The 25967-nt window shown below is 41.1% G+C and overlaps 1 protein-coding gene across 2 annotated transcripts in view; it reads right to left on the bottom strand.

The window, feature by feature from the left end:
- CAPS2 (calcyphosine 2) overlaps positions 1 to 25967 on the bottom strand; it is a 155845-nt gene that overhangs the window by 24990 nt on the left and 104888 nt on the right. For both annotated transcript variants that reach the window (XM_040343976.1, XM_040343975.1), the window contains exons 12-13: positions 13173 to 13268; positions 8374 to 8467 (exon numbers count right to left, since the gene is read on the bottom strand). In XM_040343976.1, the coding sequence (XP_040199910.1) occupies positions 8374 to 8467; positions 13173 to 13268 (190 nt within the window). The remainder of the gene's footprint in view (positions 1 to 8373; positions 8468 to 13172; positions 13269 to 25967) is intronic.

Raw genomic sequence — 25967 nt, 5'->3', positions numbered from 1 at the left:
AAAATTTAAATGCAATATCGCACTATATAAGCATTAAATAGACTGTCAAATGTCAAAAATGTCATATAACACACTTTTTCAAATCTTGTTTTTTTGTGTGTCTGAAGATGCTGGTCAGTTTCTCAATGACCATTATTCAGGAAAGTTTATGTTTTACTAATGCAACATTAACCACTGGAGATTTCCATGCTCACGCTATAGTAATTTCAGCTGCTAAAAAAAATGTAAAAAATAAGGGTTCAGAGATTTTTGGGATCTCATCCAGCAAGTTCACAAACAGTGCCATTTTAGGATATTTTTGTTTGTTTTTTTGGGGATATTTTGTCCTGTCACTGAGTAGACCAGGTTGAAAACTTCCAGTGTGCATGAGACCTTATAGTTAGAGAGCTCCAGGCAAAAGGGAAATACACAGTTAAAAAGCATACAATCAAATAGTTTTGTCTGGCAAAGGATTTGTACTTCAGTTCATTCATCATTGTGATTTACACACCATTGTCACACTGTATAGCAGTGTTCTCCAAACTGCGGCCATGGGACCGGATGTGGCCCTTTACTTGCCCTTATCTAGCCCTTGAGGCATTATTCCTGCCACTTGCACCAATAATGGGGCATAATTCTTGCCAAAGACACCAACAATGGGTCACTATTCCTTCCACTGACACAAACGATGGGGCATAATTCCTTCCACTGACACCAACGATGGGGCATAATTCCTTCCACTGACAACAAATAAGGAGTATTATTTCTCCCACTGACACCAACCATTTCTACTCCTAATACCAAAGATCAGGCATGGTTTACTCTGACTGGGCATAGGCTGGTCCCCCTTAAGCCTGAAGGACAGTAAACGAACCCTTCCTTTAGAAAGTTTGGAGACCCCTGCTGTATAGCCAGTAACATGACACTGATATTCAGGGTTCTTCCACAGAGCTTCCATCTGTCTGATACTTGGGTAATAATGATGTTGATTCATTGTTCAATGAGCAAGTTGCTGGTCAAGGGGTAATTCAGGAAATGCAAAACTATTTCTAAAAACAAGAATGTATATACCTTGCTTGTGCTATTCACAAGAATGGCTAAATGGAAACATGGATCCAAAATATGAAAAGAATGCCAACAGGTTCACAGAACACTGGCCTCTATGAAGAAGTGGTGTATGCTCTTTTACACTATAAAATCCAGTAAATTCAGAGACAGTGATTTTGCAAGCTTTCCCTCCATAGTACTAAAAAAACAGCTGGTGGAGAATCCTTTTGTGTGCAAAGACTAACAAGTAGAAAAACAATTAAGCCATCAGTTGAAAATAATGGTTTGATATGTATCTTTACACTGTTCCTCAACTCCAACTCGTGCTTTTGATGAACTAATGAAGGAACTAATGGTTGAACTACATTTGGCTGAAATTACAGACTGTGTAATCAGAATGGAAACGAGCCAATTATAATAGGCAAGTCTGTAAGTTTTATCGTTTGTATTCCTTATCTCCAAAGCCTTCTAAGTACACATCCCTTTTTTGAAGAAGAAGAAGAAGAAGAAGATAAAGCTGCAATTTTGCACTTGATTGAATGGGATGATCTGTTGACCAGTGATGTATTCATTTTCACATTATGGAGACAGCTTGTAAAAAAAGGCAAATTTAAATAAATAACCTTCATGGTTAGTCAATAGCCAATACAACTTTGACATAGAAAGCCATCAATCTTCGTCCATTTCATCGTAATTCAAGCTCCCAAATTGTTTTTAGCTTAAACACCCTTTGTCCTTTCAGCTCCTAGTAATGTTTTGTGACAGTATAATAGGGCAATTGCTCAGGATTATAAACAAGACAATAGAAGGAGGCAGTCTGTATATACAATTCAAACTGAAAATCAGTGAAACTTTCACAAGCAATTTCAGGTGAAGTAAAACAAACAAACAAACACAAAAAAATGGTTCTACAATGAATCCCTGTTAAGACATGTAGTGGCAGGTTTCCTAATTCAAAGTCTAGTTCAGCAGTCCCCTGAGCGAAGCCTTGCTTACTGCTTCGACAAGTAGTCAAAAACATTCTGTTCAATATATTAATCTAAATGTAGTTATATTTTCTCATTTATTTTACTGCTGCTATAATAATACAAATACTCTAAAAGGTAGACAGAGACAGCCACGCATAATTTAGCAGAAAATATTGCATTGATAAAGACAACATTTAAAGGGAAAAGCCATTTTCCTTTAAAGAGAAGGGACACCTGAGATACAAGCATGAACACAACTCTCTTAGGACTCTTGTGCATTATCCAATGTTGGATCCATTTGCTGCTACATTGTAAAAGCAATTGTGGTAATATTTTCAGTTACAGCCCATTCACACAGGGGCAACACGACCTCCAGCACGACTTTGGGAGGCAACTTGGACACGACTTGAGTATAAATCATCAGGCAACTTACAAGGCAACTTCAAGTTGCCTACAGGACAGTACAAGGCAACTTCAAGTCGACTCCAGGACAGGAGGCTTTTCAGTGGCCAATCAAACAACAATCAGCTCTGTGGGAGGGAGGGGTTTGCCTGAGAAATGTATGTTGTTATCTTCCTGTAATGTTGCTTCAGTTAAGACAGTGATCTGACTTCTGAGGCGACTTCCATTGAAATCAATGGGTACAAGTTGCCTAGAAGTCAGATTGAAGTAGTACAGGAACCTTTTCTGAAATCGGAGCGACTTCAGTAGTGTACAATAAGACGGCTCCCATTCACTTCCATTCATTTTCTCAACCGCGCGACTTGGGGCAACTTGAAGTCGGATCCCAGGTCACCCCAGTGTGAACCGGCTCTTACTGTTGTTGTTACTTTTATTTTAGCAATTTTGTTCTCAGAGGTGGGCACTGGATTTCCATGTGATGTAAAAAAAAAAATAGTTATGTTTATTTGTCTCATTTAGTGAATAGTGGACTTTTGCCCTGTGATCCTGGAGACTCTACTGTTGTCACACTAGAATTGGGCAGTAATGAGTAGCGGCTTCCCTCCATGTGCTTTAGACACAGCAGATTTGCATACAGATAAGAAGAACAGCAGTGCGAAATCTGAGTGTAGTATATTAACAGATTTATTGTGGTGAAAAGACAAATAGCAACTCACATTGTGACCGTTAAAAAGAGGCTCATCCCATAGTTAGGGCTTCCGATGTATCCAAATAGGGTGTGTACACCGTTTAGGTGAGTGCTCAATTGCAGTTCAGTGTGGGTGTCTGCACTGGCTTGCCAACACAGACATCAGAAATAAAAAGAAATTGTCCGAACACCACCACAGAGCTTCTGAAAATATTTTAATGTCTTCACAATCAGGAAAGCAAGACAGGACAATTGTAAACGTGATTCACACTTACATCATAAATGGCTTCCAATGGACAGCCTAACAACAACAGGGAACCTCAGACCAATATAGAAATACGTGGTGGCTGGATACACCTGCAGTACCAAAAGAACACACTGGGGGGAACAAAACTAAGTGGAGAATTGATTGTACTGAGAACGTACATGGGAGGAAGAAATTGCACTTTTTGTATGTAATCCGTGAGCGGTCAGATAATACATCTGGGATAGGGAGCCTCTTTCTACAACTTCCAGCCTGAAAAGTCCAGATGTCAGGCTGGATGACAGCTTAGATGAGGAAGTGGAAGCCAACAAGATAGCTGAGGGCGTCTTGTGGGATGCAAAGCAGACCGGAAGTGATGTCATTGGATGTCAGGGGGCTGAGCTATGCATTTCAAGGCCACCCAAGCTTCTTTCCAAAGCTTGCATAGCTCTGTCTACCTGATATCCCGAACTCACTTCCAGTTTGCTTTGCATCCCACAAGAATCCCTCCACCATCTTGTTGATTTCCACTTCCTCATCTAAGCTGTCATCCAGCCTGACATCTGGACTTTTCAGGCTGCAAATTGTAGGAAGAGGCCCCCCATCCCAAATGCATGAGCTGGCCGCTCATTGATTACATGCGAGTTGCTAATTTACTGGTATTTTTCATTACAATTAATGCTGCCCTTAGTTTGGTGCCACCCCCCGATGTGTTCTTAGTCCTATAGGGGTATCCATCCACCCAGGATTTCTATCTTGGTCTGAGGTTGCCTGTTGCTGTGAGACTGATTTAAGTGTCACAATGTGTCACAATGTAAGTTGGCATCTGTCTTTTCACCACAATAAATATGTTAATATACTACACTCAGATTGTGCACTGCTGTTCTTATGTGTTTGCCTAGATACTCCAATCTCTTCAGAGGTTTCAGTTACCCTGACTCTATGAACTTTTTGCTGTTCTGCGTAGACATTTATGTACACACAGCACTAATTACACCATATACCCTGTCACAACTGTATACAGCAGATTTGCATGCTTGCCACATTTGTTTATTCTGTTTTGGATAGACAATTTTTTTGGTAACTTTGGCACTTACTACATCCTTTATCTACCTGAATCTAGCATGCTTGAACACCATGAGATTCCTTCCATCCCCTTTATTATCTCTACCTTTCTTTTAATATTGGCTTTCCATGTTTTGGTTGATATCATGTTTTGTTTCCCGTGTAATTATTTTCTTTGTCGAATATGACTAATGTTGTGCTGTATTAGGTGTCACCATCTCGATTTTTTTTTCTGTACACTTCTCTATTTAACATTTAATAAACTTATGGAATAAAAAAATAGTTATAATAAAATATACATTTAGATTTTATTGAAGAGTGCTCTCAGACTAAAGCCCTGTAGACACGGCCAGGAATCTCATCCGGAAAAAAAACGTCTGCAAAAAAAACGAGAATCCTGGCAAGCTTTCTTGCTCGCCGAGTGTACACACGGGCCATTCAAAAGAACCACTGTTCTTTTGAATGACAAGAACGCAGTGACATCATCGACTACGACGAGCATGCGCTCGTCACATTCGATGCCGTCGCTGCCATCTTGCTACACCCTACACTATGCCTTGAAAGCTACCGCGCATGCGCCGAAGTCTCATCGAGCATGTGCGGGTTTCCATGGAGGCAGGTAAGTATACAGACGCTCAGGTTTCTCAGCAGGAAATCACAACGAGAAAATAAAGAGCAGGTTCTCTATTTTTCTCGTCGAGATTCCAGGCAGTTTTCTCGATGAGAAACCATACACACGCGTGTTTTTCTCTGAAAAAAAACTCTCCCAGCAGCTTTTTTTGCAGAGAAAACCATGCGTGTGTACGAGGCTTCAGACTTTTTTCTTTAAAAAGCTCTGCAGGGGCTAAGGGGAATTAAAGGGAAGTTAAAATTATTTTGTATTTTTTTTATTTATTTATAATGTTTAAATAGTTTTTCCTCTATTTGTTTAACCCTATGTCTGTCTTTTACTGTTGTGCTCCCACAAGCAGTAATAAAAAAAACTTTTTAGAAGAAAAAGAACAGCAGAAAAGAGTGCAGTGAATAATGGAGGTATTTAAAATAAATGTGATGGAGAGAGGTCTGATAATTTTACCAATGCTTTTTAAAAAGTGGTTTTGTTTGTAGCAGGTATACATACAACTGTACAACATACAGTATTTCATTTTAGTAGTCAAATCTGGTATAAACCACCATTTGACCTATAAAATATTTATGGATCAACAACGGAGGTGAACGCATAAAAGAGCACAAAGGGTGAAGCATGTGGATGGCATTTTTGTTTACTTTATCGTTTGCGAGCACTGGAGTGGACTATTTTGAATTAACTGAGATGCACCAATACAATTCATTGAGGATTTGGCACTGAATGAACCTATTGTTGTATGTTGTTGTCAAGTACCATTTATTTATCTAGATATAAAGAGGTGAATATTGGGAAGTTTTAGAAGAAATTTAGAATGAATTATATTAAGGTTATATTAATTTTCCAAATAGACAATAATTACACTAAGAAATTGGACTTTAAACGGCACATGGATACTTCATGTAAAAAATCTAAAACCCTGTACACACGATCGGATATCTGATGGAATCTAATCCGATGGATTTTTTCGTCGGATATCCGATGAAGCTGACTTTCATCAGTCTTGCCTACACACCATCGGTCAAAAATCCGACCGTTTCCAAACGCGGTGACGTAAAAACACTACAACGTGCTGAGAAAAATACATTTCAATGCTTCCGAGCATGCGTGGACTTGATTCTGAGCATGCGTGGATTTTTGACCGATGGACTTCCACACAGACGATCGTTTTTTTCAATAGTTTTTTTATCCATAGGAAAAATGTAAAACATGTTCTATTTTTTTTCACGGATGGAAAACAAACCAATGGGACCCACACAAGATCGGTTTGTCCATCAGTCTGTTTTCAACGGACAAACCGATCGTGTGTACAGGGCTTTAGGATTTTATTGTAGAAATATATAAAAAAACAATAAGGCCCCGTACACACGAGAGGATATATCCGCTGGTATTTATCCGCGGATCAGTTCCAGCGGATAGATCCTGTGGTGTGTACGGCCCAGCGGATATTTTTCCGCTGATTTTTTTCGGGCCGATGGATTTCCAGCGGATAAAAATTTCTTAGCATGCTAAGAAATCTATCCGCTGGAATCCTGTCCAGCGGATTGATCCGGTGGTCTGTACAGACTCACCGGATCAATCCGTCCGATCCCCTCCCTCGCATGCGTCGTAATGATTCGACGCATGCGTGGGAAGTCTTTACCTTCCAGCGTCGCGCACGTCGCTGCGTCATCATCGCGGCGACGGCGCGAAACGTCACCGCGGATGGATTCCGCGCGGCTTTCGATCTGATGTTTAGTACAACCATCAGATCAAAATCCGCCAGAGGATTTATCCGCGGGAACGGTCCGGAGGACCGTTTCCAGCTGATAATCCTCTCGTGTGTACTAGGCCAAATACAGTCAAAGGCTGTTTATATAGTAGTTATCAATACATGGCCCAAAATAATGCTCTATAAACACTTCCAACAACTACAATTGTTTTAGTAAACTCAAATGAGTAAAATGCACATCCAACAAACAGTAATAGTTGAACAATATAAGTGTGAAGTGAATAGCCTTAAAGTGGGTCCAAATACAGAAGAATTTTCTTGCTCTGCTCTACATGTTTCGCGTATCATTACGCTTCTTTAGGAGCATGAGAGTAAACAGGTTGTGTTGAATATTGTAACACAGACCTAGATGCAAAGGCACTGGCAGTATATCTAGAGTAGATAGTCAGTCAGGATTGTAAGGATCATAATAATAAACAGGAACGTAGTAAACAAAGCACAGTATGCCGGTAGGCAGAAAAGGGTTTTTCAGGTGTGGTTAACTCGATCCACCAAGGTGTATGGAAGAGTGATAGGGCTACTGTTTAAACTGGGCAAGGACAGCCTGTCCAAAGTAGTGCCCGAAATCTGGTAGTGTGCCCAAGGTCTCACAACCTGGACGGGTGGTGTGGTTAGCGGTCCTGTTAATGCCCTTACTGTGAGCTGACAGGGCATTATTGTTTTTTTATATATTTCTACAATAAAACCCTTAGATTTTTCACATGAAGTATCCATGTGCCGTTTAAAGTCCAATTTCTTAGCGTAATTAGTGTCCATTTACAAATATCGGGACGTCGGCACATTCCTACCTGTGCATCTACAGTGTCACCCTGTGAGGATGCACACTTAAGCAATTCTTTTTTAGAATATATATTCTTTTTCTAGCAAGCTGGACAATATTTGTTTTTTTCATTACTTATGTTCACTGATATGTTCACAGCAGCGGTACACTTTTATTTAGCTAATATCCTAATGTGTTCCTATTACAACAATAACTCTTTATCATAAAATTCATAATGTTTATTATTGTGAATAGTATCTCGAAATTTTCATGCATTCCAATTATGCTTTTTTTTTTTTTTTAGAGTACATATACCAACTATGTTGTACATTTGAGGGGCCCATGACGAAGACTGCAATGCTTATCAACAAATATCTTGTTTTAAAAACGATATATTAATATGTCTACAAAAAAAAATATTATTTTGTACAGCAGCTGAAAAGCAACAAGTTTTATCTAATTCTCTCATACTCTGTAAAGACATCATGATCTACAATTGACTTGTCTTCTCATTGACATACATAGTTAATTATGTTTTATTTAATGAACAGAGGGCAAAAAGTAATGACAGTACTGAAGAAGAACACATAGCTTCAAGATAAATTTGTGTAATTACTGTCCTCGTAAAACATCCCATGATCTAAGGTGTCTTAATCAATGAAATGGCTTTCTCTCCACTGAATGGAGCACAATCATTTTTCATTTTTTAGATACAGCCTAACTAATTTCTGTCTGGTTAAGTAAAAATATTAGGTCCATTTAAAAAAAAAAAAAAAAAAAATTGTCTAAAAAAAAAAGAAAACGTAAAAAAATTACAAACTTACAGGATAAAAATCATCAAGGGCATAGGGTTTCCCCTTTCTTCGTCCACAACTATGGTAATAAATTCCTTTCTGGATGAAGGGTAAAGCATTTGTCCTTTAAGAAAATGTAAACAACTTAAATGTTAGGTAAAGCATGCAAAGAAATATACTGTATGTTTAAAATATAATGTATGTTTTTCTTCATGGCATACAAACACGTTGTTATAGTTACACTCCGCTAGTGATCTAAACCAACTAGAGAATTAGCCACAGGGGCATAGAGGAATGATCTGCATGTGTCTTCCTGCTTATTTAAATTAAGAAAAAATAACTTTCTTTGGAAGATTTGAAAATAAATGTGTGAGCATGACCAACTTCTGTTTAAGGAAGACAAAATTGTACTTTACAATGTTTCAATATAGGGATTTTCATGCCTTTTAGCCTACATCATGATACGATTATTGTATTTGTCATTGTGCAATTCCAAAAACGTATATTGGCTTCAAGGACTTGTGCTGATTAGATGTAAGAAGCTTTAAGCCCCTTTGTCGGGAAGAGGCCCTTGTCCTCATCAACATGGGCACAGGGTGCTTTGGGGTGGAGGGGCCGCAGGGCGCCCCCCTGTCCCAAAGCACCCACCCCCCCATGTTGAGGGCATGCGGCCTGGTATGGTTCAGGAGGGGGGGGCACTTGCTCGTTCCCACCCCCTTTCCTGACCAATCGGGCTGCGTGCTCAGATAAGGGTCTGGTATGGATTTTGGGGGGACCCCCATGCTTTTTTTTCGGCGTAGGGGGTTCCCCTTAAAATCCATACCAGACCCAAGTACCTGGTATGCTCTTAGAGGGGGAACCCATGCCAGTTTTTTATTTTAAATTTGGCGTGGAGTTCCCCCTCAAGATTCATACCAAACACAATGCCTGGTATTGGCGGGGATCCAAGTCAGATCCCCATTCATTGAAGTCGGATGTGTCTCTGACTTCAAGTCGCAGGGCAAAGTCAGATACAAAGTAGTACGACTAACGCGTCGTACCAGTGTTGTACCTGACACTGCAAATAGGATGTATCAACCAAAACTATCGATGAGCAAGTACAGCCCTCACCCTGAAGCTTAGTGTGGCAAAGTAACAGATTCACTTGACTAAAAAGGCACTAAAGAATATTTATACACCTTCCCCATGCAGTTCCAATGTGCTGTTGGAGCCTAAAGAAATACCTAATAGTGGGAAAACTGGACACTTCCCCTGGTTGCCCATAATGTCTGCGAATACCTTTATTTGCCAGAAGATCTTCTGTCTGATGCTCGCTTCACTCTGTGAAGGCTTTGACTTTCCATACCCCAGGATTTAGTCAAACCTAATCCTCTCCCAACACACCCCTGTCCAATGATCACGTTGCGTGATGCTTTGCTGACAACCACCACATAAGAGCAAGAGCAACATGCAAAGTCGCATGTTCGCTTCAACTTTCTCAACAATTCGAAACATACACAGGTGGCCTGCCAGCGAATAAGGGCAGCATGGAGAGAAAGAATTACATGCTTCTTTCATTCCCAACAATGCATCTGATATTTTGCCTGGCATGGACAAAATGAAAATTTACATTACTTCTTAAGAGCAGCTTTTTGTAATTAGACCTTTACTAGATCGGGTGTACATACCCATATACAGGCGTTCCCTGGGTTACAAACATCTGACTTACAAATGACTCCTACTTACAAACGCAGGGAGACAACAGGAAGTGAGAGGAAATCTACACCTAGGAAGGGACATTCAGTCCTGTGAGGCCGGGTACACACGGACAAACATGTATGGTGAAAGCGGTCCGTCGGACCGTTTTCACCATACATGTCTGCCAGAGGGCTTCTGTACGATGGTTGTACACACCATCGTACAGAAGTCCGCGCGTAAACAATACGCGGGGCGTGTCCGCGGTGTCGCCGCGTCGATGACGCGGTGTCGCCGCGACAATGACGCGGCGACGTGGGCGGCCCGCCTTTAAAATGCTTCCACGCATGCGTCGAAGTCATTCGACGCATGCGAGGGACGGCGGGCGCCTGGACATGTACGGTAGGTCTGTACTGACGACCGTACATGTCCGAGCGGGCTGAATTCCAGCAGGCTGTTTTAAAACAAGTCCAGGAATATTTGTCTGCTGGGAAAAGGCCCGGCGGGCAAATGTTTGCTGGAATTCGGCCCGCTCGCGCCCACACACGACCAAACATGTCTGCTGAAACTGGCCTGCGGGCCAGTTTCAGCAGACATGTTTGGTCGTGAGTATGGGGCCTAAGAGTTATGTTTCATGGGAAAAAAGTGTCTCCGATGAAGCTTCATCCCCAATCCTTGTTTACACAACAACCCAAATTTTTCAAAATCCAATTGTCACAGGGAAAGAAAGTGAGGTGAAATCTTCTGAACAGGGGCACAGACAGAAAATAAAACATTACAAGGGTGTTGACCCTTCCCTATTCTATATAAAAAAAGTTACACTTTAAAAGTGTACCTGACTTACATACAAATTCAACTTAAGAACAAACCTACAGACTATATTGTTTGTAACCCAGGGACTGCCTGTATCCTTGTTTATTTATACAAGCTGCTGCTACAGCTGTCATTAGACAGCTGACAGCATTAGATAAAGGCACAGAGATGACTGGAGTGGCTCGGTGCGATGTAATAGCTGTGATGACCAATCACTAATGTAAACAATCTAGGACAGTTGGTGAAGAATAGATGGGAAAAGGGGGGTTTAAAGGGCCACTTATCACTAATGTTATGGGATTGTTTGGGGGGGGTTTAATGTGCCAGTGACTATCAACGATGGGGAAAGGGTGGGGAAGCTAAATTACCACTGATCACCAAGGCGTGTGGGATTGTCTGGGGGAGGGAGGTTTAAAATGCCACTGACCACCAATGTTGTGAATTTTTTCATTTATATTGGGGGGGTTTAAGAGCTACTGGCCAATGATGGGGGTGGGGAGGGGGGTTAAAATGCAATCCTCCAGGAAACTTTCTTCCACTAATAACAGAAGCTTTTCACTTGGCTTTAGTACAGTCAGTACTAGGATCCTTTTAAGACCCAGCAAAACTCACCTAACACAGCCTTTGCCTGGGAAACAACGGTGATTGGCCAACTCACCTTAAAATCACCTGTATCAGCATACCACCAGTGCTCGTGATAGAGTTGTTACCTTTTGTGCGACTGCTTGACCCAGTTGATATATGCTCTGTATATTTCTGGTATGACCCGGCTAGTTTTGACCCTGCTTTGCTCGCTTCTGATTTAGTACCTTTTGATATCTGACCTACCTCTGTATGACCCAGCTTGCCTAGACTACGCTTTGCCCGATTCTACTGTAGTGCCAGACTCAGCATTACTACTTGGCTGCTCAACCAACCTCTAGCTTCATCTGCAGCGGTGAACTACAAGCACCAGCCAACCTCTACCTTCACCTGCAGCGGTAAACTACAAGCACCAGCCAACCTCTACCTTAATCTGCAATGGTGAACTACAAAGTCGAGCCAACCTCTACCTTCATCTGCAGCGGTGAACTACAAGCACCAGCCAACCTCTACCTTAATCTGCAGCGGTAAACTACAAGGTCCAGCCAACATCTACCTTTATCTGCAGTGGTGAACTACAAGTTCCAGCTGAGCTGCTCTGCTTAGACCTGCTCATGGTATGTGCTCTTGTTCATTGAACTCTTTGCATAATCAGCACATCTAAACTGTTACCTGTTATCTGCTCCTAGCCTGACAAGTAGGTGACTTTTAGAGAACAGGCACACCTTAATTTAAATGTAAGTAGCTTGATTCCTGCATGTTTCCTAATTTCCAAAAAAGGTGTTCTTACCATGCTGGCATTTTTAGACTTTTTATCTTTATTAATATTATACAGGGCCAACAATTTGTGCAGCCCTTTACAAAATAAAGGGAGACAGTACAGTTGCAATGCAATTGAAGACAAAAGGGATCAGAGGGCCCCGCTTCACATTAGAGCTTATAATCTAAAAAGGAGAACTTTAAATAGTAAAACATAAAAAAACAGTGGTTATTAAATACCACCAAAAGAAAGCTCTATCTGTCTCTAAAAAAAAATATCGATTTAAATACAGCATTGTATGACCAAGTAAATGTCAGGCAAACTATCCCAGCACTGAAAACTGAAAAATTGCCTGGACAGTAAAGCCCTGTACACACGATCGGATATCTGATGGAATCTAATCTGATGCATTTTTTCATCGGATATCCGATGAAGCTGACTTTCATCAGTCTTGCCTACACACCATCAGTCAAAAATCCGATCGTGTACAAACGCGGTGACAACACTACGACAAGCCGAAAAAAATGAAGTTCAATGCTTCCAAGCATGCATCGACTTGATTCTGAGCATGCATGGATTTTTGACCGATGGAGTTTCACACAGACGATCGGCTTTTTTATCCATAGGAAAAATTTAAAACTGTTTTATTTTTTTACACCGATGGAAATAAAACCGCTGGGGCCCACACACGATCAGTTTGTTTGATGAAAACAGTCCATCGTTCCGTTTTCAGTGGACAAACCGATCGTGTGTACAGAGCTTTAGAAGGTTTAACATACTGCTCCTGATGTGGTTAAATAGGGAAAGAGAAAGTGAACCTACTCACAGATATAACAATTATATAGGCTAAAAGAGAGGCAAAACTACAGTTTATGTAAGATTAAACATGCTGATTTTGACTGCTATATTAATGTTGCTGTAATAAACATTACAAAACAAGATGAAAAAAGATGCAGACAACATTTTTTCATTTGCTGCAACACAAGAAAATGAACCTTACCTATTCTTCCCAAACTGGTGATATTCATAGATGGTAACAGATTTGTCATAAGCGAAAAAGAACCCAATAAGTTCCCGACAGGCATCACGCCCATTTCTGAAAAAAAAGATTCAAGGGTTACATTTTTATGTAGTTGCAAATATTTTGTTTCTTTACTTTACATATTTATTCTTTATTTATTACATATTTATGGTAACGTGTACCATATTCACCTTAATGAGGGTGATGCAAACATGTTGGGCATGTGGCCTGAAAAAATCTAGCTGATTCTGCTTATACCCGCTAACTACTCAAGCCAGGTGAGATGTGCAGTGGCCAGGCTATTTATTTCTATTTGAAAGTACATTGTTATATAGGTTTAATAAGTTGATCTCCCTCAATATGAAACAAAACACAGGAATAGAAAGTGTGACTTAAGGGGTAGAAGTCAAGTATATTCCTTCTTTAACAGCGGTAAGCATGCATCTCCCATTATGGAGTGGTGCCAACCTTTCTGGAATTGTTGGCTCCACTCCATATGGGGAGATGCATACTTGGCAGGAGAGCTCTGTACCCTGCTTTTGGAACATGCTTGTGCATGGGATCCATTCTCCAGTGAGCATCATGGTGTGTTAGCCCTGTGGCTCAAGCCCCCCTGATGCCCACTCAACCTCCTTGAGCTGAATAGACCCTTGTTTTTGTTAATTTTTTAAAAGTCAGCAGCTGCTGCATTTGTAGCTGCTGGCTTATAAAACATTTTTTTTTCAGGTGAACCCAGTTCAAGCAAATCCATAGACGTATATGTATTAGTGGCACTCTAAAGCCTCGTAGACACGATCCGATTGTTGGCAGGGGATTGTCTGTTGACAGACTGTTGTCCTAAAATCTGACCATTAATACGCTCTGTCATCTAACTGTCATCTAACTTTCGGCCAACATACGTTGGATGACATGCTAGTAAATTTTCGGCGGACAACGGTTTGTTGTCAGATTTTCTGATGGTCAGTACACAAATCCGTCACACAAAAGTTGAAAGTACAAACGCATGTTCGGAATGAATGCTCACCAAACACAAAATTAGCAAAAGGAGCCCAAAGTGTGGCGCTTAATAGCTGAAATTCCTCGTAGTACATCACTACTTTCGTGTTTGTTGCACGAGAATTGTGTACCGTTAGAATGCAAGACAAGATCTTGGTACACGCCCTTTAGACAGAAATCAGATGCTCAGTCGGCCAACAATCGGATCGTGTGTACAAGGCTTTAGTCTATTGGTCAGCAAAAACACAGATTTACTGTAATTCAAACCAGACCAAAAGTAGATTTATAGCTATAATGATAAAACAGAGTTGTCAAAAATGTTCAAGTGCCACTGGCATTGCCAATCTCAAACCAGAATCATTACAGAAAGTCTGTCACTGCCCCAGATGTTGTCTATACATAACTATCCCAATTATCCTAAGGTTTAGGCAAACAGATTGTTTTCAGATTGTCTGCATTTTTTGCCATAATGTAATATCAAAGGGTGAATAAATTGAGTTGCATTCATTATAGTAATTAAAATAGAGTTAATTAAATATAAAGTTGATGAACAGTAGGTTTACCAAATAACATTTCTATGAAATTGTTTTAATTTTTCATGCCCACATATAATCTCAAAATTATCCTACAGACATTTTTTTAAGGGAAACTGCTAAAACAATTCTTATTCCTCATACCCATGATTGGAATTTCCGATGGAAAAAGTCAGACGTAATTTTTTCATCGGATATTCCGACCGTGTGTATGCCCTATTGGAATTTTTCTGTCGGAAATTCCGACGGAGTTAGAAAGAGAATGAAAGAGTTAGAAAAATTCAGTTTGTCGGTATGGAACTCCGACGGAGAGAAAAACACATTATTATTATTATTATACAGGATTTATATAGCGCCAACAGTTTGCACAGCACTTTACATCAGGGGAGACAGTACAGTCACAATACAAATCAATACAGGAGGGATCAGAGGGCCCTGCTCTTTAGAGCTTACAATCTAGAAGGGAGGGTCAAGTGGAACAAAGGGTAGTAGCTGTGGGGGATGATCAGATGGACTCAAATGAAAATACAGTTGTTGGGTGTGGGAAGGGTAAGCTTCTCTGAAGAGGAGGGTTTTCAGGGATCCTCTAAAAGCTAATAGAGAAGGAGATAGCCGGATAGATTGGGGTAAGGAGTTCCATAGGCTTGGAGAGGCTCTGAAAAAGTCCAGGAGACGAGCATGGGAGCAGGTGATGAGAGAGCTAGAGAGTAGGAGGTCTTGAGACGAACAAAGAGAACGATTAGGTTGGTATTTAGAGACTAGGTCAGTGATGTAGCTGGGGGCAGAGTTGTGGATGGCTTTGTAGGTAATTGTTAGTAGTTTGAATTTAATTTGTTGGGTGAGCGGAAGCCAGTGGAGGGATTGATAGAGGGGAGTAGCAGAGACAGAGTGGTTGGTAAGGTGGATGAGTCTGGCAGCAGCATTCATGATGGACTGAAGGGAGGTTAGAGTATGCAGAGGTAAGCCAATAAGGAGGGAGGAGACACATACTCAGAAGCATTGACTTATTTTTTCTAGGCTCATTGTAGTGTTGTACGTCACCGCGTTTTTGACGGTCTGAATTTGGTGTGTCCGTGTGTATGCAAGACAGCTTGAACGGAATTCCGTCGGAAAAACCCTTCTGAGTTTATTCCGACGGAAACTCTGATTGTGTGTACAGGGCATTAGTCCCATTCTCCTATAAGTGCATGTATGAGGGTTAATGCACTAGGAAGGGCTGAATAACAAGCTAGTAGAGCTTAAATGTGAAGGTTGATGCAATTTTCTTCAAAGAATCTGGTTCTAAAGATTGTAATTTGAGACAAATTACTATAAAGTGGGAAACTTATGTAAGCTTATCCCAGGAGCTGATGCTTTCATAGATAAACATAAATGATAGTATCCTCTCTTCCTGAACTCAGCCCACTATCTACCAGACTCCAGAGGGAGTCCCAATTTTCCAAAAGCAAAGTAAAGACACTGGAGTTGTTTTTTGAGTGAGAGTTTCTCACCAAACAGAGACAATCTCCTTCCTAGCCTGCACTCCCAGTGGCTGTTACTGGACTTGGACAGATTTGAGCCTGGAGCAGCACCCCTCCCCTTTTGTGTGGGTTTGCAGTATCCCACCAAAGGTGGGCAACTGCACAGGCAAATACATGGTAGTGAGGCTAAAGGTTGCAGCCTTGTGAGAGACTATTTAATAGACTTACTGGAAAGCATGGGACATATGGATTGAAAACTATCACTGGGAGGCAAAAGATACTTCCAGATTTCTGGCAACATTCTGCCACCAGTCTGCCTTGGCTTTGGACCCTAGCTTTCTTTCTAAATTATCCAAAAGATTCTTGTCTTCTTAGTAGTTTTAGATTTCATAACAAAAAAAGTTGTACAGGGACCTAACCCATGGATGTTTCAGTGTACATGCAGTTAGATAAAGCATAGATATCAAAGTGTGTTTGCAGTTACTAGTGGTCTACCACAAGTCTCTGTACTAGGTCCTGTTATTTGGCAGTGCTGAAAAATTACATTATTTGGCATTGCTGAACATTTGGTCAAAGCAGTGTAAACTGCAGTTCAATGTCTATAGATGTAAAATAATGCACCTAGAGTAAAATAACCCCTTGACAGAGTACAATTTTGAGGGTACAGTGTTGGCCAAAACTACAGAGGAAAAAAGATTTCAAAGTGTTTACTTCAGATGCTTGCAAAAATGAGCAAACAGTGTGGCCAGGCAGTGGAAAAAGAAAATAGAATTTTAGGGTGTATCACTAGAGTGATCACCAGCAGGAGGAAAAAGGTCCTCATGCCACTATATCTTTAATTAGACCTCATTTAGAATATGTGTCCAATTCTGGTGATTAACAAAAAATTGTGAAAGGTCTGAAGGATAAAACATTAGAAGAGACTTCAGTAACTTAATATGTGCAGTCTTGAGGAAAGACAGGAAAATAGAAACAAGACTGAAACCTTTAAAAACATTATGGGTCAGAAAGAGATTCAGGAAGGCAGAATATTCATGTTCAAGAAAACAGGGGCATGACTTCAAACTTGTAGGAGGAAAGTTCAAAACTAACCTAGAAAGTATTATTTTGCTGGTTGATGCTTGGAATAGACTCCCAGCAGAGGAGTCGTTAGTAAGTGAATTAAGACATGCTTGGGACAAACACAAATCTATATGCAGACAAAAAAATTAAGAAAAAAATGCGCAAACTCAATGGACTGAAAACCTACAAAAACTCAATCCAGGTCCCAATATCACTCGACTCACGAAAACACATGGGCCATCAATGTAAAGCCTAGTACACACAATGGGCCAGATCCACAAAGAAGTTACGCTGGCGTATCTGGCCGCTAGGAGGCGCTTCCGTCGATTTCCGCGTTGAGTATGCAAATTAGCTAGATACGCCAATCCACAAACGTACGTCCGCCCAGCGCTTTTTTTTACGTTGTTTCCGTAAGGCTTTTTTCGGCGTATAGTTACCCCTGCTATATGAGGCGTACGCAATGTTAAGTATGGACGTCGGGTCAGTGTCAAATTTTCCGTCGTTTACGTTGTTTGCGTAAAACGTTCGTGAATAGGGCTTTGCGTAGAATTACGTTCACGTCGAAAGCATTGGCTTGCTGCGGGTTAATTTGGAGCATGCACACTGGGATACCCCCACGGACGGCGCATGCGCCGTTTAAAAAATACGTCATTTACGTGGGGTCAAGTAAAATTAACATAAAACACGCCCACATCTTTATCATTTGAATTCCGCGCCCTTACGCCGTCAGATTTACGCTACGCCGCAGTAACTTTAGAGGCAAGTGCTTTGTGAATACAGCACTTGCCTCTCAAACTTGCGGCGGCGTAGCGTTACTACGATACGCTACGCCTGCCTAAAATTACGATGCGCTATGTGGATCTGGCCCAATGAGATTATCGGACGAATGAGCGTCCATTTTTTTTGTTCATGCTAGTCTCATAATGAAAATGAAGAGGGTACTAAAGTACGAAAAGTTTTGTACGTCAGAATAAAAATTTAAAAGTGATGTAATGTATTGTATTGTTTTTCTGTTGTGTTTTTGGATGAAAACGGTACTGATTAAATGAAAAACGTATGATTTGGTATCGTACAAGAAAAATGTTTGCGTTAGTCCCTTCGAATAACAAAAGCTGTGTACTAATGATCAGATTATCGTACGATCAATTTGAAAGCAGAATTTTTTGTACAATTTTCTGATCATGTGCACGGGCCTTAAGTATAGTATGGTTGGGAGCCTCTAGCAAGTAATCATGAAAAATAAAAAAATAAAGAAAGTACTGTAGTTATGGGCTGAAAACCAAACCATTACAGAACTGGGTCTCTATAAAACCTTATCCTCAAAATATAGATCAATGCCTCGTAAAAAAAATTACTTTATTGTACATGTAACACATAGACAATTATAAAATGAATCATAGACCCCAAATCACCCTGTCATATTGCACAACTATTTAACATTCTCATTCATCCTTGAATTTGTAAATTGTGTACAGAAGGATCCTGGATACTGTAATATTGGCTATGAGCAGAAGGGATGTGCCTTAATATGATCTTTCAGAAAAAACAGGAATGATAATATATATTCCACCTGTATCAGTATCTGGAATATATATATATGGATGCAAGAGTTCTGGCTGACTTTTTTAACTCAATGGACAACCTGGTCTTTTTCTGCTGTCACTTTTCTAAGTTTATATGTTTTTAGCTTCTAGGTGGTAACTAGGGACCAGGCGTAAACTGAACATACCTTAAAGCAGAATGTCACAAAAAAGGGGAAGTTCTGGTTGTCTGACTCTACCCCCCCCCCCCCCCACACACACACCCTTTAAGTTTTGGCACTTTTTGGAACTGGTTTTGACAGATACCTGCTCCCAATTCCGGTCGGATCATCTTAGCGATGCAAGCAGATGTTTGACCCCCCTCTTTCCCCCGCAGCCTTCTGGGACATGTCATAGATTCCAGATAGCTGCTGGACAATTCGCAAAGTGCCGCATGGCTCGCGCATGTGCAGTTGCAATCCGGCTGTACACCGTCAAGCAGTCACAGCCGGCTTACCAAAGTAAACATGGTGGCGTCTGGGTCCGAAGACGGCTGAAGAGTCGACTTAGGCGAGGGCAGCACTGGATCCCTGCACAGGCAAGTATCCTATTATTACATTTTAGCTGCTGACTTTTAATTTTTAATTAAATAAATGTATTCATTACTTAATGAAGAACCACTTTAGCATCACCTTTACAACATACAGTATATACTTTTCAAACATATTCCTATTATCTTACTGTTTAAAATGATTGTCATCTGCTACCATGCATATACTTAAAAGCAACTCAAATGCATTACTTGTTAGACTAGACTACAAATGCAGAATTATATTTAGTGTAAAACTGGGTGCATCTGCAGAAATACAAATTACTCAGAAAAAAAGCCTGGAGAAATGAATTGAATAAATCTGTTTAAAGCTAAAACCACAATCTTGATTAAGGTATATAAAGCTTTTCTTTTGCTGCAATGTAAAGAAATGATATAATGTGTTTTTCCACGGAACACACAGTCAAAACAATCACCAAAGTTGCTTTTTACGATACAGGCATTTAATAAAAATAATAGCCCGTTAGTAAAGGAAACATTGCCCCAGTGCTAGTTTGTTGTATTCTGGCACAGCAAGGCATGCTTACAGTGACTAATGTGATCCATGGCAGTCTTTTATTCTTAATATACAAAAATAACATCATTAGATGCCTTGGAGCTACAAACTCATGTTTAACGTATTCAGTTCACCAAAGCCACCAACAGGCCAGAGATTTATATAGGAAACAATTTAATAGACTTTTAAAGGAAATTACACTCAAGCGAGGATACCACAAAAGACATTATGAGATTTCCTTCTCACTTGATATATTACTAATGTCATTACTTGTACATTTTCAGCAATGGCAAGCAAGGCAAGTGGTTCTATATGTGAGCCTTAATTTTATTTTGCCAATAAATAGCTGCAGATTGCAAATAAACACGTTAACATAATTACATCCAAAGACTGAACAGTTTGTTTGGCATTAGAGATCAGACTGTAACATAGGACAGCTTGCATATTTTAAGTGCCTGTACTAGTAAAACCATTCCTGCTGTTTTGACACATCAGTTTGTCCTAGTTGTCTTAAGCCATGTTAAGTATGGCCGTCGTTCCCGCGTCGAATTTTAAATTCTACGTCGTTTGCGTAAGACGTCCGTGAATGGCGCTGGACGCCATTTACGTTAACGTCTAAGCAAATGACGTCGGAGCGACGTCAGTTAGCACAATGCACGTCGGGTAATTTACCCGACGGAGCATGCGCAGTACGTCCGGCGCGGGAGCGCGCCTAATTTAAATGGGACTCGCCCATTTGAATAGGAACGCCTTGCGCCGGACGGATTTAAGTTACAGCGCCGCAAAATTCCAGGTAAGGGCTTTGTGGATCGGCACCTAACTTTAGAATTTTGCGGCGGAGTAACTTAAATCCGAAAAGTTACGTTGCGCCGCGGCTTTGTGGATAACCCCCCTTATTTCTTCTGTTAGGACAGTGGGTTCACCATGTCCATTGGTGAATGCCAAGTGCTCATCAGATGGTCTGATGAAGAAGCTGTAGCTTCAAAATGCATTACCATTCCTTGCCACTGTGAATAATCACATTTCTTGTTCCTGTGAAGTCACGACCAGCTGCTTTTCATTTCCTGCTTCCTGGTTCCCAGTCTTCTCTGGATCCCTGTAAGATCACACCAGTGCCCCAGGCTGCAAAGGGAAAACAGGACCCTAAATAGGACATTTATGAGACTCCAGGACTGGCGATTTTCACCACATACTGAACTCATCTCATTTAACCTGTGAGTTACTACTTGTTTTTATTAAATATATGATTTATACTACACTCAGTCTGGCGCCCTTCTGTTCCCAATGCCAAGTGCCCATGCTGGGCTATCCCCATGCCTATAGATAGCAACAGACTGGGGGCTTTGGGAGCTCAGTTACTGCTCCTTTCGAGGGCAATAGAATGTCAGAGGAATGATCACTATATTTTTATTTTTTACTTTAAAGGATAAGGTCTTCTTAAAGCCAGGCAAGAAGTGAAATCAAAATGTTAAGCAATACCAGCACAATAAGTTTTTTGTAATTTTTAAAACCAGTTTAATAATATAATACTTACATGAGTCTATGGTGCCTCAGCTTTAACATCCAGTAAGATCTGTATATACAAATACCCCAAGTCAAGTTCCAGTCCAGTATCTGAGGCCACTTTGTTACCGGAACCAGAAGTGGAGTATCCACACTATTTTTGTTAATAGTGATCTCACTGGTTGTTAAAGCTGTCTATCTTGGACTCACGTAAGAATATTTTTACAATATTAAACTGGTTTTAAAACTACACTATGCTGAAATGCCTGTAAAAGCAGCTTTTTGTTTTATTGAGCTGCAGTGTGCATGAGCCCTTAGTGTGCAACCTCCTTCTTTTAATGACCTACAACAAGACCATGCTCGGAAGCAATTAACTCATTGGACTGCTCTCCTGCAGGTTCTGATTCATAAGCCATTTTCAAGATAAGCATATCAGCAGCCATAAGCACTTAGGGCAGTCAACTGCACAATATGAATACCGTAAAAAAAAAAAGCAGAGCCATTCAGCAGGCAGGCCGTGCCCGCTGAGTGAGCCTAAATGCAAAATTTTCATGTCTGACTGGCATGTATCTTTAAAAAAAAAAAATTCTGCCACAGACCTGATTTTAAGATGATCATTGTTTAATGCTGATTCTTTCTTTTATTTGGCATACAAATAAAGGAAAAGGAGGTATAAAGAAAAAAATAAAACATTCAACAAGCAATTATTTGCAGCAGAAAATAGAAGAACAGTAGAGAAAATGAAGCAAAATACCAAATGATTAGTAAAATGAATATGGTTTTTAAGAAATTAAACATATATTTTTTTAAAAGGTAAACTGACTTGGGGTCAGTTGACATTCATAGAGAATTCCTGCACAGACTCCTGAAATATACAGCTGGAAATGGTTTAAATGAACTTTGAATACGCTATACGCAAGAGACGGTAACACCATATAATAGGAAGCATCTGAACAAGGACCTTAATTGGCAGAATTACCAGGTATTATTTTATTGAAAGCAACACTAACCTATCTAACCCAGTAAAGAAGAAATCGGTATACATACAATTTTTGAAGCTAATCAGGCCTCGTACACACAACAGAGTTTCTCGGCAAAAACCAGCAAGAAACTTGCTGGGAGATATTTTTTGCCGAGGAAACCGATAGTGTGTACATTTTCGTCGAGGAAACTGTCGAGAAACTCGACGAGCCAAAAAGAGAGCATGTTCTCTATTTCCTTGACAGGAATGGAGAAAATTGGTTTGTCGAGTTCCTCGACAGCCTAACAAGGAACTCAGCAAGAAAAACGATGTGTTTCGCCTGTCGAGTTCCTCGGTCGTGTGTACGAGGCTGCAGGCTTTAGAAGCCCCAAAGTAGGTCTATGGGTAATGCCACTTCCCATTCATTTCACAGCCATTGCTGGCTGAGTCCTCTCCAGAGCTTCGGCATCTGGAGACCGGTCGCCAGGTCGCCATGGCGACTAGAAATAGCGTCCTGGCGACTTGGCTTGGAAGGTGGGCAAAAAATAAAAATAAAACATTTTGTTCCATAGGACCGGCGCTCCGCGGACTAGGCCGAAGCCGTGGCCTCGCCTAAAACATCCTGCCCGCAGCTCGCCGCGATCCTGGGAAAAGGCCGCGAGCGGCATCTGCCGCTCGCGGCCTTTTCCCAGGATCGCTGCAGGCAGGATGTTTTAGGTGAGGCCGTGGCTTCGGCCTAGTCCACGGAGCGCCTTTTCCCCAGGATGGCGGCGGACTAGGCCCCCACCTCCCCCGCCACTCGATCGTGGGGGGCCCGTGATGTTCGGTAATTGAGGCCGCGACTTTGCGGCCTTGTGAAGTCCCCAAGCTCTTCCTTGTGTGAGCTGGCGCCATCTGGTGGTGGCCGTTGAGTGAGTGAGTGAGTGAAAAACTTATATAGCGCAGTACATGGGCGCTCGTTGTTCCTTTCTCCTTTGAGATCAAAAGAGATGAGTTTTGATCTTACTTCTGAAGGCCAAGTGGTTCTCCTCCAACCGAATGCTGATTGGTAAAGCGTTCCATAGCCTGGGGCCTTGGAACGCAAATCTTCTTTCCCCTTTGGATTTGTATCTGGCTTTGGGTATCTGGAGCAGATTTTGGTCGGTAGATCGTAGAACGCGATTGGGATTGTAAGTTTTTATTTTTTCGCATAGATATTGGGGGGCCATCCCATGGATGCACTTATGCGTCAGACAGAGTGCTTTAAAAGCAATTCTGCCTTTCACTGGCAACCAATGGAGGGTTCTTAGCGAAGCTGAGATTGATTCCCAGGGTTTTGGCGGCCGTATTTTGTACGACTTGCAGACGAGCAATTCGGTACTTTGGGAGTCCAAGGTAAAGGGCATTAGCATAGTCCAGTCTGGAGTTCACAACTGTTCCCACCACGACTACTATGTCTTCTTTGGGAATAAATGGAATAAGTCTGCATAGTAGGCGCAGCAGATGGTGCGATCCGCTGACTACTGACCCTATTTGTGCATCCATTGTCATGTAGGTGTCGAAGATGACCCCCAGACTTTTGACTTTGGTGCTAGGGGTGATGATTTGGCCCAAAATGGGTGGGGGTGTCCAAGTTGTTGCAGGTTGGTTCTTACGACTAGCGTGAAACAGGAGAAGTTCTGTTTTGGATCTGTTGAGTTTAAGATAACTCTTTGTTATCCAGTTTTCTATCAAAGAGAGACATGTCTCTAGTCTGAGATGATGATCCTTTTTGTTGCAGATGCGAAAATACAGTTGTGTGTCATCTGCATAAGAGTGGTAAAGTAGATTTTGGCTACTGATGATTTCAAAGAGAGGGTGGAGATAGATGTTGAACAGCACTGGCGACAGAGGGGATCCTTGAGGGACTCCGCATGACACTGTGCGTTTTTCAGAAGTGAAAGGTCCCAGTTTCACTATTTGTGATCGGTTTTCCAGAAAAGAGGAGAACCAGGATAGATCATTTTCTGTGACTCTGGCTACTTCCGCTAGCCGAGTCAGTAATAGTTTGTGATTTACCGTATCGAAAGCTGCGCTTAGGTCCAACAGAACTAGAAGACAAGATTCTCCTTCGTCTGCGGCCTTGAGAGCATCATCCCATATTTTAAGTAGTGCTGTTTCCGTTCCATGTCCAGGACGGAAACCCGATTGGAGTGGATCGAGTAGATTATGGGTATCTAGATGCTGTTGCAGCTGTTGTATCACTACTTTCTCCATTACCTTGGAGAGGATGTTTAGGCCTGTTATGGGGCGACGATGAGTTGGGTCTTTGGGGTCGAGAGTTGGTTTCTTTAGGATCGGTTGGATTATGCCTTGTTTCAAATGAGAGGGCACTATGCCCTCCCTGAAGGACTGGTTTATAAGCTGCGTGATAGGAGGTGCCAGAATACCAGGTGCCGTTGGTATTACAAGTTAAGCATTACAAGTTAAACAGCAATTCTAATGTAATTTTTCACTATTTTCACTGCCATCTTCTTCCCTCTAATTAGAACCCCCAAAAATTATATATATTTTTATCCTAACACCCTAGAGAATAAAATTGCGATTGTTGCAATACTTTCTGTCACGCCGTATTTGGGCAGTGGTCTTACAAGCGCACTTTTTTGGAAAAAAATTACACTTTTTTTGATAAAAAATAAGACAACAGTAAAGTTATCCCCATTTTTTTTAATATTATGAAAGATAATTCATACCCAACATGTCACGCTTCAAAATTGCGTCCGCTCGTGGAATGCCGACAAACTTTTACCCTTTAAAATCTTCATAGGTAGGTTCATCTGGCTCCTAACTTTTTTAGCTGGCTCCTAGATTCCAAGCAAATTTGTCAAACCTTGGGTTAAGTTTATATAGTGGATGTCTGTAGATGTAGCGATTTTAGTGTTAGGGTGGACTTTGCCTTTAAGACTAAATACAGAGAGACAGGGTTGTCCCTTGTCTCCTCTACTTTTTATCCTATGTGTAGAACCCTTGGCTGAAGCTATTCACTCCCATCCTGATATCCGTGGGGTTTCTTTGCGACAGAAGGAATAGAAGCTGTCTCTTTTCGCTGTCGATATTCTCTTGACACTGACTAGTCCCCATACTTCCCTCCCAAACCTTCATGATAGAATTTCACATACCACTGGTGCTCCCAGTCTTTTAAGCACCTAGGGATTCATTTGACTTCTTCACACCCCACCCTTTATCGGGCTAATTATCCTTTTCTTTTTAGGGATATTAATCGACTCCTACGCCAATAGGACACCTATAATCTCTCTCTTCTGGGATGGAACAATGTCCTTAAGATGTCTATTTTGCCGATGCTTCTGTATCTACTTGAAATATTACCAGTCCCCATCCCAATAAAACAGCTCAAAACTACGCAGCGGCTATTTCTCAATTTTATTTGGTATAACAAAGCTCACTGCATAGCTAGCTCAGTGGTATTTGCTCTCCGCCTCAGATCTTATTAAATATTACTATGCGACTCACCTCAAGGCAACTATTTCATGGTCAAACAGATTGGCCATCAGCAGATTGAAATGATTGTCACTTGTCCGTTACACCCTTGTGCCATGTTGTGGCCAACCCTGGATGCGTCTATTACACAACAAAGAAACTTGTGCTTGCACCCTA

The sequence above is a fragment of the Rana temporaria genome, chromosome 3 (genome assembly GCF_905171775.1).
Source record: "Rana temporaria chromosome 3, aRanTem1.1, whole genome shotgun sequence".
Taxonomy (NCBI): domain Eukaryota; kingdom Metazoa; phylum Chordata; class Amphibia; order Anura; family Ranidae; genus Rana; species Rana temporaria.
The sequence above is the reverse complement of the archived record's forward strand: the minus strand, read 5'-3'. Positions and strand labels throughout refer to the sequence as shown.